Source organism: Vanellus vanellus, assembly GCF_965231255.1.
Source record: "Vanellus vanellus genome assembly, chromosome: 6".
Classification (NCBI taxonomy): Eukaryota; Metazoa; Chordata; class Aves; order Charadriiformes; family Charadriidae; genus Vanellus; species Vanellus vanellus.
Window position 1 is genome coordinate 22872078 of NC_138911.1, and position 21236 is coordinate 22893313.

The following is a 21236-nucleotide window of genomic DNA, read 5'->3' on the forward strand; positions in this document are numbered from 1 at the left end:
CTCTCTCAGCCTTTCCTCATAAGTCAGATGCTCCAAGCCCTTAATCATCTTAGTTGCCCTTCGCTGGACTCGCTCCAGCAGTTCCCTGTCCCTCTTGAACTGGGGAGCCCAAAACTGGACACAGTATTCCAGTTGTGGCCTCACCAGTGCAGAGTAGAGGGGGAGAATGACCTCCCTCGACCTACTGGCCACACTCTTCCCTATGCAGCCCAGGATTCCATTGGCCTTTTTGGCAACAGGGGCACATTGCTGGGCCATGGATAATTTGCTGTCTACTAGGACCCCCAGATCCTTCTCCTCAGAGCTACTTCCCAGCAGGTCTGCCCCTAACCTGTACTGGTGCCTAGCATTCTCCCTCCCCAGGTGCAGGACCTTGCACTTGCTTTTGTTGAACCTCATTAGGTTCTTCTCTGCCCAGCTCTCCAGCCTGTCCAGGTCACGCTGGATGGTAGCACGGCCCTCTGGGGTGTCAGCCACCCCACCCAGTTTGGTATCATCAGCAAACTTTCTGAGGATACACTCTGTCCCCTCATCCAGGTCATTAATGAATATATTAAACAAAATTGGACCAAGTGTTGACCCCTGGGGGACACCACTGGTTACAGGCCTCCAACTAGACTCTGTGCTGCTGATCACAACCCTCTGAGTTCTGTCCTGCAGCCAACTCTCAATCCACCTCACTGTCACCTCATCTAGCCCATACTTCCTCAGCTTCCTGATGAGGATGTCATGGTAGACAGTGTCAAAAGCCTTGCTGAAGTCAAGGTAGATGACATCCACGACTCTCCCCTCATCCAGCCAACCAGTTATAACATCATAGAAAGCTTGGTAAATCCATGTTGACCACTTCCAATAACTTCCTGTTCCTCAACGTGTTTGGAGATGACATCCAGAATGAGTCGCTCCATTACCTTCCCAGGGACAGAGGTGAGACTAACTGGTCTGTAGTTCCCTGGGTCCTCCTTCTTGCCTTTTTTGAAGATCAGAGTGATGTCAGCCTTCCTCCAGTCCTCAGGCACCTCTCCTGTTCTCCATGACCGTTCAAAGACGATGGAGAGTGGTCTAGCAATAACATCCGCCAGCTCTCTCAGCACTCGTGGATGCATGCCATCAGGGCCCATGGACTTGTGAATGTCCAGCTTGGCCAAGTGGTCTCTGACACGGTCCTCCTCAACTGAGGGAAAATCTTCCTCTCTCCAGACCTTCCCCTTTGCCTTCAGAGTATGGGATTCATGAGGGACAGCTTTAGCAGTGAAGACCAAAGAAAAGAAGGCATTCAGTAACTCTGCCTTCTCTGTGTCTTCCACCACTAGGGCACCTGTCTTATTCACCAGTGGGCCTACATTTTCCCTAGTCTTCCTTTTTCTATTGATATACTCAAAGAATCTCTTCTTATTGTCTTTAACTGCAGTGGCCAAGCTGAGTTCTGCTTGAGCTTTGGCCCTTCTCATTTTCCCCCTACATAGCTTTGTTATCACAGAATCACAGAATCACAGAATTATCAGAGTTGGAAGGGACCTCTAGAGATCATCTAGTCCAACTCTCCCGCCAAAGCAGGATTGCCTAGAGCACATTTCTCAGGACTGCATCCAGGCGGGTCTTGAAAATCTCCAGGGAAGGGGACTCCACAACCTCCCTGGGCAGCCTGTTCCAGTGCTCTGTCACCCGAACCGTAAAGAACTGTTTCCGTGTATTTGAACGGAACTTCCTGTGTTCTAACTTGTGCCCATTGCCCCTCGTCCTGTCACTTGGAACCAATGAAAAGAGCCTGGCTCCATCCTTCTTCAACCCACCCTTTAGATACTTGTATGCCATAATCAGGTCTCCCCTCAGCCTTCTCTTCTCCAGGCTAAAGAGTCCCAGCTCTCTCAGCCTTTCCTCATAAGGGAGGTGCTCCAAGCCCTTAATCATCTTAGTTGCCCTTCGCTGGACTCGCTCCAGCAGTTCCCTGTCCCTCTTGAACTGGGGAGCCCAAAACTGGACACAGTATTCCAGTTGTGGCCTCACCAGTGCCGAGTAGAGGGGGAGAATGACCTCCCTCGACCTACTGGCCACACTCTTCCCTATGCAGCCCAGGATTCCATTGGCCTTTTTGGCGACAAGGGCACATTGCTGGGCCATGGATAATTTACTGTCTACCACAACCCCCAGATCCTTCTCCTCCAAGCTATCTCCCAGCAGGTAAGCCCCTAACCTGTACTGGTGCCTAGCAGTATCTTTATAGTCTTCATAAGTTGCCAACCCCCTTTTCCAGAGAATGTAAACTTTCCTTTTTTTCCTGAGGTTCAGCCAAAGTTCTCTATTTAGCCAGGCTGGTCGTCTTCCCCGTCTGCTCGTTTTTTGAGACAAGGGGATGGCCTTCTCCTGTGCTTCTAAGAGCACTTGCTTGAAGTATGCCCAGCCTTCCTGGGCACCTTTGCTCTTCAAAACTGCCTCCCAAGGGACGCTCTCAACCATGCTCCTAAACAGGCTAAAGTCTGCCCTTTGGAAATCCAAGGTGGAAGTTCTGCTGGCTCCCCGCCTTACTTGATCAAGAATTGAAAATTCTATCATTTCGTGATCACATTCACATCGTGAACACAGATCACATCGTGATCACAGATTCTAGGGCTACTATTTCATCTAACAAATTTCACTGACAGGAAGTTTTTCCTGGTAATCCTCATAGCTCTCTTCTCTGGCTTTGTGATAAGTGACTCTGTTATTCTTCGGAATATGTGGGTGATCAGTGGACATTTTCAAAAGATTCCATTCCAAATTGGGAAACAAGGAGAATTTTAAACAATATAGAGGATAGGTGGTGGGGGAGAAAAAATTGTCAAGCTGGATATGCTTTCTGATAGAAGTGTTTCTGAAGTCTTGTCATGGTTTCAAATGGGATGTAGTTAACTTTTTGTGAGCAGCTGGTGTAATGCTATGTTTTAGATTTGGGATGGGAATAGTGTGATAGGGCACTGGTGTTTTTGATTGTTGCTAAGCTCTCGAGGCCTTTTCTGCTCCTTACTCTGCCCTGCCAGCAAGCAGGCGGAGAGGGCCGAAGAAGGAGGAGATGACACAGCTGGGACAACTGAGCCCAACTGACCAAAGGGCTATTCCATACCACGTGACATCATGCTCAGTATATAAAACTGGGGAAGAAGAAGGAAGATGTTTGGAGTTACGGTGTTTGTCTTCCCAAGTAACTGTTATGCATGATGGAGCCCTGATTTCCTAAAGATGGCTGAACACCTGCCGGCCGATGGGAAGCAGTGAATGAATTTCTTGTTTTGCTTTGCTTTTGCTTTACTTATTAAACTGTCTTTATCTCAACCCATGAGCTTTCCTTCACTTTTACTCTTCTGATTCTCTCCCCCATCGCAACTGGGGTAAGTGAGCAAGCATCTGTGTGGTTCTAGCTGCCAGCTGGGGTTGAACCAGGACGAGTCTGCGACATACTTTTCTGTGACACACAATTATAATGGGTACTACTCTTGAGAGACTCAGATTTACTTTTCTAGAGACCTAAGCTGGCTTGTTATTTCATTGTTAGGGTACTGACAGTGGAATTTGTAAAACTTAAGACTGAGAAACTGTCTGCAGAGTGAATATGTGAATCTCTCCATCAGTTCAGCCTTCTGCTTCTGCTACTTTTTCTTGTGTTTGGACTTTTGTCACACGTTGGAAAGGCCAGTGTTGTACATCTGGGTCTTGGCAGGTTGAGAACTATGCCTGTGAGTAATGAGTTAATTATCACTTAGTCGGGGGAAGGCAGAGGGATCCTCTTGCTGGCTTGAATGTGGTCCTTCCTCCTTCCCCTTCTCTTTCAAAAGTAAGGACAGGAATGGTTTAAATTCAGAACACTGTCAAAAGAATTCATCTGTTATATTTCTCTGAAGACTTTAGTTTCTTTAAATTTAGAACAATTTATGTGTGTTGTTTTTGCTAATATTTTTTAAGATCATGACTATTACTGCTTCAAGATAACAAATTAAATGATGTGTGGATTGAGAAACTATAGGTATCAGTAGTTATGTTGGATATCTGAAGGTGGATCTTACTGGCCCTGAGGAACTGTGCTTAAGGCCAGGAACGTAATGTTTGATTAACCTCCCCCCCTCCAATTTATGTGGCATAGCTTCATTATGCACATGGTTGCACTGCTGATGCTCTGTCCACAGCATGCATTTCAAAACTGCTTTACGTTGCTTAGACTTTTTTTTTCTTTTCGAATTTTTCTTCACTTGCAGTCATAAACCTAGTATCACATTGCAGTTGTGAATGTTTCATCAAATGTAATGTTTAATATTCTGTAACCCAATAACTCTGCAATGGTCTTAACCAGAAAAAAGATTCTGACAGCAGTTTATGGCGGAATTCTTAGGAAAAGGGATAATGCTTCTAGCTGTGTCTAGGGTTGGTAAATGGCACATGAATAGTATGAATGCGTTTGATTTCTTATTAGCTTGTTTAATCTGTCTAGGTTTTTAACTGTGACAATAGCTCAGCTGTCCAGAAGTATATAAACAAATAAAATAAGTTTGTCAGCTCATGTGTACTGTCTTAATTATAATGGCACAACTATGTGTCATAGGTCTTTTGATGCTAAAAGTGATATTATTTTATTTGGAGAATTCAGAACCTATATTTTGGAGAAGAAGGATCAGATTTATATCCCAGAAGGATGACCACAGTTGTATTCAAGACAGGCATGGGCTTGTGCAAGAATATAATGTTTATTCAGAGCCTATTGGCTATATGAATTATGTTGCTGATCATACCAGTTGATGATGCTTTTTGTCTCTGTGTTGATCTGGCTGAGAAAAGTGTATGGCTTTCAGAAGCTCTTTCTCACCTCTCATACATAGAGGCTGCTGATGTACCAGGATCCTCAGTCCCTGTTTTTAGTCTGTAGGTCTCTACATGCTTGGCTGCATATTTTGCTAATACACACATACCCTAAAATACATTAATATCTTTTTGTGGCTTGTCAGTCTTTAATATCAGACTTGTCAGTTCTTAGTATAAAACAGGAAGTCCATCCTGTTTTACCACTACAGTAATAAAAGCTTGAAGCTTTTTGAGCTGGTCATCTAGTTCTTCCTGCAAAGTAGGGTGACAGTAAAAATATCTTCAAATAGTGGGTGACTATTTTACCTGTCAAGAATTTAAAAGAGGGTTTCCTGTGTGATACTGCTTCATTTCCACAGCTTGAAAAAGAGAGTGTGTAGGAAGAAGAGATTGCCCATATGTACTGCTGTTTCCAAATATTGTTTTAGGAAAGTACTTGCTAAAAAGCAGGGAGAAGACAGATGTCGTATGAAGAGACCTGGGATTTAGGAATTATTCAGAGGATCCATCTGTGGTTTGAGCATAAAATCTGTTTGCTAGATTGCTCTGGTCTGGTGCAATTTGATTTCTATGAACCTTGACTTTTATGAATGTGGACTTTAGGTTATCCCCAGACTTCCATCCCTTTCTATGTGTCATAGTAACTGCAGCACAGAGCTGTCCCTGGGCATTAATAGCTCTTTGGTGGATGGCTCAACATAGTAACCCCAAGGGCATAATTAAAACTCTCCACAAGAATTACTTCAATGCCTGTAACATATAATTATGCTTTAGAAATGTACTGCAGTGTTTTGTACTGTAGTTTTTTCAAACTAAACCCAAGAAACTCTGTTAAATGAGCATTTATTTTTCATTAAGAACATGTGTGAAGTTCATTTGAATTGATTGTCCTATAGCTGCTCCATATTTCATAATGGGACTTTTAAAATAAAAAGTCCTACATTTTTATTTTGGCCATGATTAGTAAATTTTTTGCCCTGTTGTAGGAGAAAAAACACTATTCAGCATGGGTTCAGAAATCCAGACTTCCATGCACATACCTGTTCTGATTTGTAATCAGCTCCTAGATCCAGTCTTTACTGTTGAAATTTCATTTGATGATCACCTATATGTATCCTAATTCTGCTGGCTGCTCCATGCTCCGTGGGCCTGCCTGGTAGGGCAGTCAGAAACACTAATAGTTGTCTTAACTTTGCTCTTGTTATCCAAGGAGTTGTTAAAGGTCTGCAAGATGTCATAAGTTGTCATTGAAGGACTCAGTTCTGTTTCTGAGTAATTCCCTATTTTCAATAAGTGCCCACTGTTGATGTATAAAATAAACACAAGAGAAATTATTCTAATCTTCCATCAATGCACCAGCAAAATGTTTTTCCAGTTTGTCTTTCAAGACTGAAGGAATCCCCTAAGGGAACAAACCCTGCTTGAACATCTGTATTTAGTTTTTAATCTCAGGACCTAAAAACTTCTGGCAGTTAATTATCACTGGCGTGCTGCTGTTTGTTAGTCTGATCCCAATAAAAAATACTTTCTTGCAAAATTTTCTCACCCAGTCAGGTTGCTCATATAGGAAGGAAATCAAATTGGTAATAAGCTAAGTCAAGAGCACGCTATAGTTGTTAAACACTGAAAGCAGCAGTGCCTAAAGAAATCAGCTCAAATGAGATGTTGTGCTAAGATACAGGGGCTAGGTTATAGGATCTGTCAGTGCATCTCATCACATGGTCCTGGATGGATGGGAGTCACGAGTGGTGTCCCCCAGGGATCGGTGCTGGGGCCCGTTCTCTTTAATATCTTTATCAACGATCTGGATGAGGGGATCGAATGCACCCTCAGTAAGTTCGCAGACGACACTAAACTGGGGGGGCGTGTTGATCTGCTTGAGGGTAGATTGGCTCTGCAGAGGGATCTGGACAGGCTGGACAGATGGGCTGAGGCCAATGGTATGAGGTTCAACAAGGCCAAGTGTCGGGTCCTGCACTTGGGTCACAACAACCCCATGCAGCGCTACAGACTGGGGGCGGAGTGGCTCGAAAGCTGCCCGGCAGAAAAGGACCTGGGGGTGTTGGTGGACAGCCGGCTGAGCATGAGCCAGCAGTGTGCCCAGGCAGCCAAGAAGGCCAACACCATCCTGGCCTGCATCAGGAATAGTGTGGTGAGCCGGACTAGGGAAGTAATCATCCCCCTGTACTCGGCACTGCTGAGGCCTCACCTCGAGTACTGTGTTCAGTTTTGGGCCCCTCACTACAAGAAGGACATTGAGGTGTTGGAGCGTGTCCAGAGAAGGGCTACAAAGCTGGTGAAGGGTCTGGAGGACAAACCTTATGAGGAACGACTGAGGGATCTGGGGTTGTTTAGCCTGGAGAAGAGGAGGCTGAGGGGAGACCTTATCACCCTCTACAACTACCTGAAAGGAGGTTTTAGAGAGATGGGAGCTGACCTCTTCTCCCTGGCGACAAGTGATAGGACAAGAGGAAGTGGGTTCAAGTTATGTCAGGGCAGGTTTAGATTGGATATTAGGAAGCATTTTTTCACTGAAAGGGTTATTAAACATTGGAATAAGCTGCCCAGAGAGGTGGTGGATTCACCATCCCTGGAGGTGTTTAAGAAAAGGGTAGATGAGGTGCTTAGGGACATGGTTTAGGAGTGGTGGTGTTTTTATCAGGGTAGGTTAATGGTTGGACTTGATGATCTTAAAGGTCCCTTCCAACCTCACTGATTCTATGATTCTATGATTCTATGATTCTAGCACTGGTGCTCACAGACAGCCGAGAGGTCTGTGGCTGTTGGCCCTGGGTGGACTCACAGACAGTATCAGTATCAGTATCAGTTCTGACAAGAACTGCCAAGGCTCACTTCGATACTTGGCAACATGGGTGTTTGCTGTAATGGTTGTGAGGTTTGCACATGGGGCACATGTTGGGGCTGATAGTCATTATAAACAGGGTGATACCAAGATATTGAGGCAGAAAATACAAGAACTACTCAATTTTTGGACCAGATCATCACTGTACTATGATCAAAATCAGAATCCTTTCTTGTGCTTGATAAGAAGGTACACTTTCAGTTATGTATGTGAAGAAATATGTGCACTTGAACTGCTTAAGATATCAAGTGATTTTGTGAGCACGATTCTCACATAAGTACAGTTACTGGACTTCTAGACATGTAAGTGTTGGGAGTGTGTGTTGGTGAATAAGGAGGGGTTTCTGCTTTTAATTCTAAACGCGTACATCTAAAACAGCCCTACTGAGTCCATGCGGTTACTATGAGGTTTATAGTGGTGTCACAAAGAAGAGATTCTCTTCATATGTGTTGATGTTTGCAGTGCCAGATGAAGGCACAAATGTTATGTGCCATTTCGTGTAGCATTGAGAGAGCATTTAAAGAAAGTTTTAAAATAAAACCTGAGGTGTAACCTTACGTACTGTCTTGGTTTTTTTGGGGTATTTTCAGCTCTTGGTTTATTTTATCAAGTTTTCTGGATATTGCATAAGCTTTTGAGATAATTAATTCTTCAGTGTTGAGGAACAGGTGACTCTGTGCACTTAAAGTTTGAACTGCATATTCAGTTTTATAACAAAGATTGCAAAATACATGCATATGATGCACATGGAAGCTCTGAGTGTGAGAGAAAAAGTCAATGTGTAAAATAAGTCAATATTAGATGTAATGAAATTCACATTTTTCTTGAATAGGGCGTTATGTTATCTGATCTGGTGTGATTTTCCTTGCAGAGGAAGAGGGGAAGACAATTCAAGGAAGTAAAGCGGAGTCCCGAAGAAAAAAAATTTCTCCTTCTGAATTATCAAACAGAAATAAACAGCATGGCTCACCTGGAAGAAGCAAAGAAATGTGGGTGTCTCCTCCACCACAGATACCAAATGAGAATGAGGTAATGAGTTAACATTTGTCCATGTGGACAAGCACCACATTCAAACAGATGAAAATATGGGGAGATATACTGTCCAAATGTTAGAAGCTAGTGGTATTTATCCCATCTGAGGCAAATATTTAAAATACTACCTAAATGTGTAATGCTCACAGAGGCACCTGCAGGGATCACATTTGGCAGTGGCATTTGCTCTACTGAAGAGCTGCCATAATCTGACTAATAAGTAAGGCACCCTGTGTAATGCTTTCACTGAAGACTGCAGTTAACAGTAGAGGTTGGCAAAAAGGAAAAAGTCTAGAGTATGGATGCCAGCATGCATAGATTTATTTTGCTTCTTGGGGATTTTAGCAAGTAACTCAGTTCTGTGTTACTAAAGTTAGATTGCTTCAGCTACCTAGAGTAAACAGTAAGCAGGCCAGAAGCATTTTTAATCTTCTGAAACATGAGATCAGGGATTTAATGCGTAGGGACAGGAAAACAACAGACATCATCTGGAGAGAGTGAGATGGAAGTATGAGTCCACTTGTTAAGAACTTCTGCCCTCCTGCCTGAATAACAAATAACTGAGCTGTGATCTAGTCTGTACTCAAAAATTCCCTTCATTAAACTTTTTATTGAAAAAGTAGTGGGTCATTTTGTGCAATACCCAGAGCAACACACTTGAATGATGGGCCTGCCAGGCCTTGGTCAAAGGCAGAAGCTGTTATTGTCCTCCCTATTAGCTCATGCTTTTGAGGTGGAATCAAGTATGGTTTTTAAAACAATCACATTATGTCAGTTGATTGTATAATAATAATAATGACAAGAATCTTTTTGCCATTTTTCTCATAAAGAATATGGTTGCCTCATTGGGATAGACTCCCTTTGGGTGTCTTACTTAAGCCACTTTGATTTGGCTTTCTGCCCCATAAAGCAATGTGCAATTTCCTTTATCCTTTATTTAATGGAACATCTTAATACTTGTTGCTACAGAAAAAAGGTTTCAGGCATGGCCGCACATTTTTTTCACATTACCAGTTTAAGAAACAAATACAGTAATAGTAGAATGCATCAGAAAAATTGCTAGCATTGTAGCGGGAGGAGTCTGTAATGCAGTAAGTTGACCACTGAAGCCTTAAAGCCTGCCCTGAGGAAAGGAAAGAGGGTAAAAGCTGCTATTGAAAACAATATTTCTTTTCTAAATGCTGCTTTTTAGGCATGTTATGATTACTTGCACTGTTGTGCCAATGGGTTAAGTCTGGTCCTGTGTAGGTTTTCAGAGGTTTACCTGCATACGTTCTCTTTTCAAGAGCAATACATTCAATTTAAAAAAAAAATACACTGGATCTGTATGTGTAAATCAGGAAGAGCTTTGACTGTGATTTTGGTTCTGTTTTATGCATATAAATATTTTTGCCTATCAATCGACAGATAGTGATGAATGAGAGCTGGCAAGCTGGTGGCTCTGATGGAAATGATCTCAGTCTGTCTGAAAGAGTGAAGGTGAGGTTTTCTTTTATTTTCTTCAAAGTGGGGATTACAAGTAGGACATGACTGATTTTTGCTTTATTTATTTACAATTTACTTACAATTTGTTGATGTATTTCTTTCCCATTTGTGGGAGAAAAGGATGAGAGCATCACCATCCAAAATTTTTTTCAAATGTTAATGAGTATGTACTTTTAAAGTGTAAAGGTTATGTAAGTGTTGATGAGAAAGGTGTCAAATCAGGTTGGAAAAATTATCTAAAAGCGTCTCTAATTACTGAATGGAAACATAGAAAACTACCCAGTGCATATAGTAAGTCCTTCATGGTAGCACTATTTGCACCTGGGCTGGAAAAGGCCTTTCACTCTCACTGTATGAATCTATTCAGAGTGCTACCTGAAATAATTTTAGGTAGTTTAGACCATTTTGAAGGGTCATCAGCCTGAAAAAACAGTAGTACTAAAAATGTAATAATTCTTAGCTTTTTTATTTTCCATTCAGTTCACCATTGGTATCAAAACAGAAGGATCAAGCTCTACTTTGCTTACAGCATGTACTGTCTCTGTGCCATATGCAGTGAGATTGCAGAACTTCAGAGTAACTTATCATGTATCTTTTTCCTGTCGACATATTTTACTTCTCCATGTTCCCACTAAGTTCCTGAAGAAGTTGCTGTACAGCTTGAGCTTCTTTCCCATCACTGTAGTTGATATTCAGTAATTGTGGCAGCAATTCTTTGCCTATACTTGAAAGTATTTCCTTTTGGTTACACATTTCAAAGAAAACTCATATGCTTTCTTGGAAAAATGCAGGGGAGAATGGAGAGGATGAAGGAGACAATGTAATGCTTTTTTTCTTTGCTCTAGATTATACTAATTGAATTAATACATTTTAATCTATTTTCCAATTTGGGGTTTTTATGGCAGGTGGAGAAGTACTTAGATTTGGAAGATATAGACACAGATGAAGAGACATGCAGTGGTAGGTTTCCCGCCCCCTTCATATTCACTATCATTGTCTGTCTTTGGACGCAAGTGTATGGACATTTTCTAAAGCAATGTTTCTCCTCTAAAAAAGATGTTCTTCCTCAGTTCTTCTATTCCTAGAAAATTCCCCAAATTGCCCAAATTCCCCAAATTAAAGTACTCATTTCTTCACTCTGAGAGGTAATGAGATAATAAATTATAAGGAATATTTATTATACTGGGTCCTGGTGAGCAGGTGTTTTTTTTTTTTTTCAAGATTTTTCAGAATTACATAACATTTCTTGTTAGCAATGTTTCTACATTTTTCTGCACTTCTATTTTGTATTGAAATTATTTTGATTACAGAAGTTTCTCCGTGGGTGGGTGCTAAGAGAGAGTTCTGTAAAGTGGAAATACTTAACAGAAATGTCCCTACCTATTAAAATTATTTCATCCTGGGCTTAAAATAGGTGAGACTAATTTTTAGTTTGTGGTAAACTTCTTTAAGAATTCCAATATGAGCATTTTGAGTTGTGTTGAACTGTTTCATACCCCTATAATAATTTTAACTCTGCCACCTCTAAAAAGTAAATAGGAACCTAGTGTCTATAGTTATTTGTTTATCACAGGTGCTTGTGTGGCCTTTATTACCACCAGAATTGATGAACTTTTAGTGATTAAATTTATTTTCCTCATCTACGCCTGTGACTGCACAAAGAAACCAAGCCATACAGATTAAGGGATTTTCCTAAAGTCACTGAAACAAGCTGTTACAGAGCAGGACTTTGGTCCTCAGTTCCTTGATTATTGCTATTTGATTAGTCTGTCTCTAATCCATTAAAGATTTGATTAGTCTTTGCTTTCTGTATGTGCAGAATTCCTATGAATTCTGAGGGCTTAGAGACTTGCAGTTGATGAATACTTGGAACTTGGCTGTAACTCTTAAGAAAATAATAAACCAACATAAGTCAGGTTTACAGCAAATATTCTTTCTCCAACCTGGGAATTTCAGGAGGCGGGGAGTAAGATAGCAGTCCTATATCAGGTACAGACATCAAAGATTTCTTTTGAGTCCAGTGTTCATATGTGCCCATTTTTCCCTTTGTAGGAAATTGTTCTGTGTTTATGTCTTAAATTCTCGTAATATCTATTAAAATGGGCTCACTGGTGGAAACCCAAACCCATATTTCACTAGTATCATAATGAAATGAGAATTGTCTATATCTAGTTCATGGAAGTATTGTTAGATATCTCTAGTTCAAAACAGGCCACAAATTGGATGATAAGCAATATGCCCAACACTAAAATACCAAGCAGGGCAGTGAGGAAAGAAGAATTCAGCCAGAGCTTGAGAATAGTTCACCACTTTCTGGACTGTGCCAGACCTTGCCTCTCTCCAGGTTTTTCTATGTATTTGTGTGTATGCAAGACTACATGTTAATCACATACATTTAGAAACCCCTAGTAAAACAGACTGCATTTGAATAAGATGAGAATTACAAAAATAATCATCTGCCTGTACTGTCTGAGTAGCACTTTATGCAAGCCACATTGGGAAAACCTTTCAGTTAGTGCTTTTATCAGTGATTATATAAACAATAAACATAACATTATACCAGCACTACTGTCGATTATCAGTGTGCTAACTACTCGCTTTTTACGTGACATCTGATTTGGCTTTCAATCTCTGCTCTCCTTGGCTCTTCCCATGAGACAGCACTCCCTGCAGACTGCCTCAGTGCAGAAAGAATTCCTATCAACTCCTAAGCAATCAACAGTGCTCACTAACAGCATTAAGCATTTGGATTGTATTTCATAACAACACAACACTGCATAGCCAGAAGCTAATTATTCCTTCTAAACTGTGTAAGGAAAGTAAACAGCATCCAAATTTATATCTGGGAAGCCCACAGCCTGGGTCTTGCCCAGGGCTTCTCCAGTGGAAATAGTTGTTGAGTCAAAAAGAAAAATTTCCCCTAAGTGCAGAAAATAGGACTTATAGTTTGATAGATGTCTTGCATGTCAAAATCCACTTGATAGACTTCATAATGAGAGGTATAATCTTACTCCTGTAGAAACAATAGCAACAAAATGCAAATTAAAATATAAAATGGTGTTGCTTCTGTTGTTTGTAATAATAAAGCAATATAAAATAATATCCCTATTGACCACCTTAATAAAGGATTAATTCTGAAGAATTCCAGTTAGCTTATAAGTGAGGCAGTGTGACACAAATTTGAAAGGCATTCTGTTGCTGGCCTTTTTAAATGCTGCCACCTGTATGTCAGAACAAATGATGGATTTAAGACTTCGTAATGGCAAAACAAGCTAGGACACCCAGTGAAAAATGTCATACTTCGCTAGTATAATCACAACAAGCTTTTATCTCTACTTGTTATTAGCAACAGTTCAGTATCTCTGTACTTCATTTAGCTTTAAAGGGCAGATCAGTTAGCTGAGTTAGCAACTGTACATTAATACAATAAATGTTCACCCTTAAGGGGAAGTGGCTCAAAGTTGACAGTGTGAAAAGCACGATAGAAAATAGGTGTTAAAACATCCTATCTAAATAAATGCATTTTGGGAGATATCCTGTAAGAATCACTCTAGTGTTTTTTTCTCTTTTTTCTTTCAACTTATTTTTCTAAGTCCAGTTTCTTTTAAGGTGTGAATGAATACAGCTGCTTCTTACAAAAAAAAAAAAAAAAAAAAAAAAAAAAAGCAAGCAGCCCATAGATTTGGCCAGTATACAAATTCATTGTAGCTGTTTTCATTAGACAGCACTGGGCTAAAAGCCTGAAACCAGGGCAATGCTTTGCATTGTGGGACTTTGGCACAGTAAACATTATTGGCAAAGTAAAATTGCTGCCCTAAACCATAGCTTTAATGCATCATGTAGAGACAGTATGTGTATGGTGGACTGTTTAATCGCTCTTTCTCACTGAATTTAATCTGTAACTGTAAGTAGCTTAAGGCAACAATAGAGATGATCAGGCTTTCTCCAGAGATGGATGGAGAATGCCTAGTACCTATGGTTTGGCAACAGAATTCCTTTCCAGGACTGGTGACAAATCACTTGCTGCAGGGCTCGGAGGATAGTTAGGTAATAATAGGTAATACTTGTATAAAGTACAAAATATTTAAAAAGCATATCTAGAGACCTTCAGTGTGCTATTTTTTAAATACAAGAGAAAATTAAAATAGGACTAATTAGATGTATAGGTGAGGCTGCATAGGCGAGGATATCAGAGTCTCATCCTAATCTGGCTTGGAGCCCCGAGGTACTATAAACTTGTCTTTTCAAAGTCCCAGTTCTCTGTAACCCCAAAGAGGTTGAGGAGAACCCAAGTGACTCAGTTACTTTGAAGCTGAGGCCAAACATAACTATTTGATTATTTAAATAATTCTTTAGGCAAATTATATCAGTTTCTGTTATTTTCCATAGTCTATGCCTTTCCATTTATATTTTGAGCCTATAATTATGTCCAGAAAAATCAGGTTGAGGAAGAGGATTCAGAGTTAAATTCTGTGGATTTTTTCAAGTATGGGGCTCCCCCCAGCTTGTGAATATCTTTCTTTTTTTCTACTCCAGTCCCTGCAATCCATTTAACACTGCCTCAAGATGATTTCACACTAGTCAGCTCTTCGGGACTAGCAGCCTGAAGCCTGAGAACCAGGGGAGACAGCAAAATTTAGCTTTTAAGCTTTTTTCGTTATCACTATCTTCCTCCTCAGCTCCCCATCAACAGGATTTTTGTGAATTGTGTCTGAAAGTGGTAAAAACTGTGTTAGTGTATCTATAGCTGGGCATCATTTGGCTACAGTAAAGCTTTAGACAAGACTTTGAACTTCTTCACTCTTGAAAGTTCAAATCAGGTTTGTGCCAATAGATTCTTTTTTTCTGCTCTTATAATTAATGTCAATGGTACACAGTGAGCAAAAAGCCTCCAACTCAGCAGTGTTCGAAGATGTAGTAATCGCTTCCTGTGGGTCTATCATGTGTGTGTGTGTGGGGAAGGTACTAAAGAGAAGACAACTGCTCAGTTTCCAAATACGCCCTCATTAAAGTGTGCTGGACTTGAGTAAAATTGTCGTTCGCTGCCTTATCATCCAGGAAGTTGATTCTTCATGGTAATGAGGAGAGGTACATTTCAAAATCTCTTCTCAGATTTTTGATATTACTGCCTGCTCAGTTATCTCTATAAATGGTGCCGTTGGCAGTATCCAAGGCTTTCCTGTTGCTAATTAATCACCTCCACAGAGAACATAATTAGCAGCTTAATTAGGATCATCATCCACTAGTGCTGTAGCATCAGCCTAAACCAGCTGTGAGGTACTGGCTAGAACTTACAATAGCCTACAGTTCCTTTGGGAGCTCCCACTGAGAAGGAGGACTGTCAAAACTCCCTAATTTTTCTCTCTGAAGGAGTTTCTTGATTAAACATTATCAGGGAAAGCAGCATTTACCGATTAGACTTTCATGTGCTGTCATGCAGCCAGGATAGAGAGACAAAGCTCATTTCTGGCATGTCTACTGGCAAACAAAGGTTGATTACCACATTCTTATGGGGTGATTGAAGGGAATTTGAAACATTGTTTGCATTACTAATGAGCCTTAAAATAGTGGAATTGTCATTCTGAGTATGACAAGCACTTCTTGCTAAAAGCAAAAATAAATTTCCTTCTGTTGTCCTAATTTTTAAGAGTTGTCTTTCTGGACCATTGCCAGACTGTTGCCTAACAGTGCTTCCTCCTCATCTTCTCTCAGCAGATTGATCTGTTGGGCAGGGAGAGTTCTTAGTACAGAAATAGTCAGTGTTTATATCAAGAGGCGATACAAACCTCCTGATGTCCAGGCTTTCCTTCCTTCAGTGAGGGTATATTTAGGGTGCAAGTTTGAAACAATAGCAGAAGATGCCATTGCCTTTAAATGAGCATTCACATCTTCTTTCTGTCCTGCAAATAGTTTTGACCCAAGTTATGAAAGGTGGAAGAAAGCAGTTGCAGAGCATGTGAAGACATAGCATATATACCTGTGGACTGCACTGTTCTTTTCAGAAAGCTTTCTCATATAACTGATGCAGAATAAGACCAGATGCTATGCTGAGAACAAATACTGAAAGCACATAGAGCTAGATACAAACAACCCAAGAGAACAGGGATGAAAACTGGAAAACACTTATATGTGAGTCATGAACCAAAAGACAAAAAAAAAAAAGGAATGAGATACCCAAGGGAATGAATTCAGCTCTTTTTTAAAGAACATTCTACTTTACAAGTCCAAAGCCCTGCTGGTTTTGAAATAGTACACAATTCCCAAAAGAAAGCTAAATGAAGAATTCAGTCATGGATTTTTTATGAAGGCCTAGCTAGGAAATCAGTATTTTCAAATGCAGATTTACAGGAGAATGAGAGGTCTGTAACTCCATTACTGTGGTAAAACTGTACATGTGGCGATAAATTGCCACTTCTTCCTTTTCACCTTGGATCTATGTACCCTCTTGTTGGTTCCATTAACTAACATTTAAGCAATGCTTTGAAAATTTATTCTGAGCTTTCAAGAGGAAATCAAGCTACTAAAATACAGTATAAAGCTGTAAAGAAACTTGTATATCTGTCAGAAAAAGAGAGTAGGTAGATTTACATAATCCTTTGGCTAAATTGCGAGACATATGGTCCCCTTAAGTTCGTTCATAAAAACATTCCTGAGACAAGATGGACACATCTGTACTGTAGCAGGGCTGAGATTGATTCATATTAAAAGATATTTCTAAACCTAAAGCATATCCTTCTGAGCTGTCACAGAAAGCAAACCCACTGTTCCCAGTACAAACGTTTTGCTTAAGTATGTAAAGGAAAAGTGATTCAGAAAAACTGTGCATTTGTGAACTGGACCAAATCCTGCCCATTTGGAAAGGCTGTATGTTCCTGTGTCCCAGATATAGGCACATCCTTTCAAGTACCACTTTTTGGAAAGCTTAGGGAGGAACAAACATCTGTGAAATATCCTTGGACAAGAGAGTCATGTAGCACTGTAGTGGGGAATATTAGTTATTCTACCAGGTATTTTTACTTAATGTTTCGGGAGAGTCATGTTAAGATGCTTTGGAAAGATTCTTTATGCCCAATGTACAGGTGGTGAAACTCTAGCAAAAAGAATTGAATGAGACTGCCCAACTAATCGATGGCAAGGCCAGGATTCAGTCTGGTATTTTGTAACTCCTACTGCAGACATCTCTGCTCAGGACCTTCCTTCTTTTTTATGAAAGAGATTAATCTAATCCCAGATGTTCTCTGAGTTTAGGAGCATCTACATCAAGATTTTTAACTCGGGGTCCTCAAGAAAGAAGAACTACCTGTCTTTTTCAACCAAGTTTGATTTTTCCTTAGTACAGTATATTTTGTTATCTACATTTAAGCTCAGGACTGCACGGATCTGTTTTAAAGATGGCTGCCTATTTTACATATTATCCAACAATAAGTACAGCACACTTTGACTAACAAGCTTCTGCCTATATTTGAGCACCACAGGATTTTACACAGGGTTTTGCTAATTTATACATTGAACGGAAGGGTAAAGTTGATTATTTTTTATTCAGCAGGGGCTTTAGTTCTCCCAGGAGAGGTGGAACAGACAGTGACTTACCGTACATCCTTTGTTGATAAGCCTATTCAACTGAAGTTCAGAACTTTGTCAGTTCCACAGCCATTGGACAGAAAAGCACAAGAGGTATGAGGTCAGATTTATTCATTTAAACACTGGGAGTTTGGGGTGGTTTTTTTTACCTATTGGCTTCTAATGTTATTTCCTCAAGAACAGATGGTCATAGATGGACTCTGTGAAACTGCTATGAGTTAAAAAATCACATTATTAATTTTTAAATTATTAGTGAATTCTTAAATACATTAAGAATTGAGATAAACACTAATAGAAAGGTACACACTGCTACTATATAGTCCTACATTTTCAAAATGTGTACTTCAGTACTTCAAACTGTATGTGTATTAAAAAATACTTCATTGGTGTAACTCACAGAATATTGAAGTAAACTCTTGCACTTCCTGACCTTTTAACAAATCATTATTTACATAGAATGATAGGCTATTTAATTTTCCAGTGATCTCATGATCTTACAACATCCTGCAGTTCTCATTGGGCTGAATATAAGAACCATCTTCTGCACCAAGGACATAGTGAATGATCCCTTTAACATGACATTTAAAAGAAAAAAATGGTTTTAGAATATATTGTGATCAGAATCGGGATTTGTCCTCTTGAAAATGAGTAGTAGCATGATGCTGCTGAGGATCTGCATTGTCTAGGTCTGGTGTGGAGAAGTTTGCATTATGGAGTATGAGTCTTTTAATCAGACAGAGTCAATACAAGCTTTAATTTAGAATTGCCATTTTCCCTCAGAATTTCCGTTCTTTTCAAACTGGAACAGAAGGTGTGGATTGCTCACAGGCTTATTTTAAGTCATTAAGCTTCCCATCCAAGTAGTCAGTGTGAGCATTAACTTTTGGGAATGCTTCTATTGCAGAGAATTCTTCACCACTCTTTTCCCCTGCCTGATCGCTGTAACAGAAGCTGAAGTTAGCTTCTGGCTAAAATGGGCCAGTTTTGATTGTTTCATATGCTTATTGATGTCCCATGAGGCTTCAGTCAAGTTTATAAATGACGCGTGACCAGTGAAGGATTGATGTTATAGCAGTGCATATGGTGCCTCCTTTCCTGAGCTCAATTGTGTTTAGTTGTTTGCAGTAAACTCTTTACTATAAGGAACAAGTCTGCTTTGGGAAAAAGTAAATGTTCTAAAATGACCTTTCAAGCTTTAATACCCACTATTCTGTGAATAAAATACTCTCTTCCCTAAGGATTGACATAATTCAAGGTTTTTGCCTTGAGAAATATCCATTGGCACAAAAGAACCCCAACTAGAATGAGGTTTTATAGTTTTCTCATTTGATAACTTCTGTATAAAACCAAAGAAGAAGGAGGGTTGTAGCAGCCTGAAGTGGTTGTGTATGACTCTTTAAACTATAATTCATGAGAAATAGATGAAGATACCACTGCATGCAAAATTCATTTACATTTGAGGAAAAGCTGGGTTATGAAAGAAAAACTAAGTATTATTACATTGGTTAAGGCTTGCTGCATTTTTCAAGAAGAAACACTTATGATTTTCATAACCATTTGGTTGGTGCCAGGCTACTCAAGATGAAGGCAGTCTTTCCCCTAAATTATACACATATTTGTGCCTTCATTTAGATAATATAACTGTGGCCTGATATTTATAACTGTTAGGACTGAACAGGTCCATTTTAAAATCCCTTGGTACTTCAAATTGTCCATTACCTTGAAAATAAAGTCTTGTCCTGCTTATGGCAAGACTTGTATAGAAAAAGAAAAAGATTTTTCCTGGAAGAGAATGATAGGATTGTTTTGGTTGGAAAAGAGCTTTAAGATCATCAAGTCCAACCGTAAACCTAACTCTGCCAAGTCCACCACTAAATCATGTCCCTAAGCGCCATGTCTATCTGTCTTTTAAACACCTCCAGGGATGGTGACTCAACCACGTTCCTGGGCAACCTGTTCCAATGCTTGACAACCCTTTCTGTGAAGAAATTTTTCCTAATATCTGATCTAAACCTCTCCTGGCACAACTTGAGGCAGTTTCCACTTGTCCTATCACTTGTTACTTGGGAAAAGAGACTGACACCTCGCTACAGCCTCCTTTCAGGTCTCTCCTGAGCCTCCTTTTGTCCAGATTAAACGACCCCAGTTTCCTCAGCTTCTCCTCACAGGCCTTGTTCTCTAGACCCTTCACCAGCTTCATTGCTCTTCTCTGGACACTCTCCAGCACCTCAATGTCTTTCTTGTAGTGAGAGGCCAAAAACTGAACACAGTATTTGAGATGCAGCCTTACCAATGCCAAGTACAGGGGGACGATCACTTCCCTAGGCCACACTATTCCTGATACAAGTCAGTATGCCATTGGCCTTCTTGGCCCCCCTGGGCACATTGCCATTTCATATTCAGCTGGCTATCAAGCAAAACCCCCAGGTCCTTTTCTGCCCAGCAGCTTTCCAGTCGCTCTTCCCCAAGCCTGTATTATTGCATGGGGTTGTTGTGACCCAAGTGCAGGATCTGGCACTTAGGCTTGTTGAATCTCATACAGTTGGCCTTGGCCCATGAATCCAGCCTGTCCAGATCCCGCTGTACAGCCTTTCTACCCTCAAGCAGATCAACATGCCTGCGCAACTTCGTGTTGTCTGCAAACTTACTGAGGGTGCACTCGATCTCCTCATCCAGATCATAGATAAAGATATTAAAGAGAACTGGCCCCAATACTGAGCCCTGTAGAACACCGCTTGTGACAGGCCACCAACTGGATCTAACTCCATTGACCACAACTTTTTGAGCCCGGCCATCCAGCCAGTTTTTCACCCAGCGAAGAGTACACCTGTCCAGGCCATGAGCAGCTAGTTTCTCCAGGAGAATGCTTTGGGAAACGGTGTCAAAGGTTTTACGAAAGTCGAAGTAAACAACATCCACAGCCTTTCCCTCATCCACTAAGCAGGTCATCTTATCACAGAAGGAGATCTGCATATCAAACAGGACCTGCCTGTCGTAAACCCATGCTGACTGGGCCTGGTCACCTGGTTTTCCTGTACAAGCTGCGTGATGGCACTCAGGATGATCTGCTCCATAACCACCTCTGGCACTGAGGTCAGAGTGACAGGCCTGTAGTTCCCTGGAACCTCCTCCTGGCCCTTCTTGTAGACGGGCATCACGTTTGCTAACTTCCATTCAACTGGGACCTCCCTGGTTAGCCAGGACTGCTGATAAATGATAGAAAGTGGCTTGGTGAGCACTTCTGTCGGTTCCCGCAGTACCCTTGGCCCAATAGACTTGTGTGTGTCTAAGTGGTGTACCTAACCGTTTCCCTTGGATTATGGGGGCTTCATCCTGCTCCACTTCCCTGTCTTCCAGCTCAGGGGGCTGGGTATCCTGGAAACAATTGGTCTTACTATTAAAGACTGAAGCAAAGAAGACATTAAGTACCTCAGCCTTTTCTTCATCC

The 21236-nt window shown here is 40.7% G+C and overlaps 1 protein-coding gene across 1 annotated transcript in view; it reads left to right on the forward strand.

Annotated features, from left to right (window-relative positions):
* The window catches only part of IFTAP (intraflagellar transport associated protein), a gene marked incomplete at its 5' end in the record, with an annotated part of 36712 nt that overhangs the window by 9878 nt on the left and 5598 nt on the right, over window positions 1-21236 (forward strand). The window contains 4 exons of the mRNA XM_082485347.1: window positions 8562-8719; window positions 10130-10201; window positions 11113-11167; window positions 17751-17881. Coding sequence (XP_082341473.1) covers window positions 8562-8719; window positions 10130-10201; window positions 11113-11167; window positions 17751-17881 — 416 coding nt within the window. The remainder of the gene's footprint in view (window positions 1-8561; window positions 8720-10129; window positions 10202-11112; window positions 11168-17750; window positions 17882-21236) is intronic.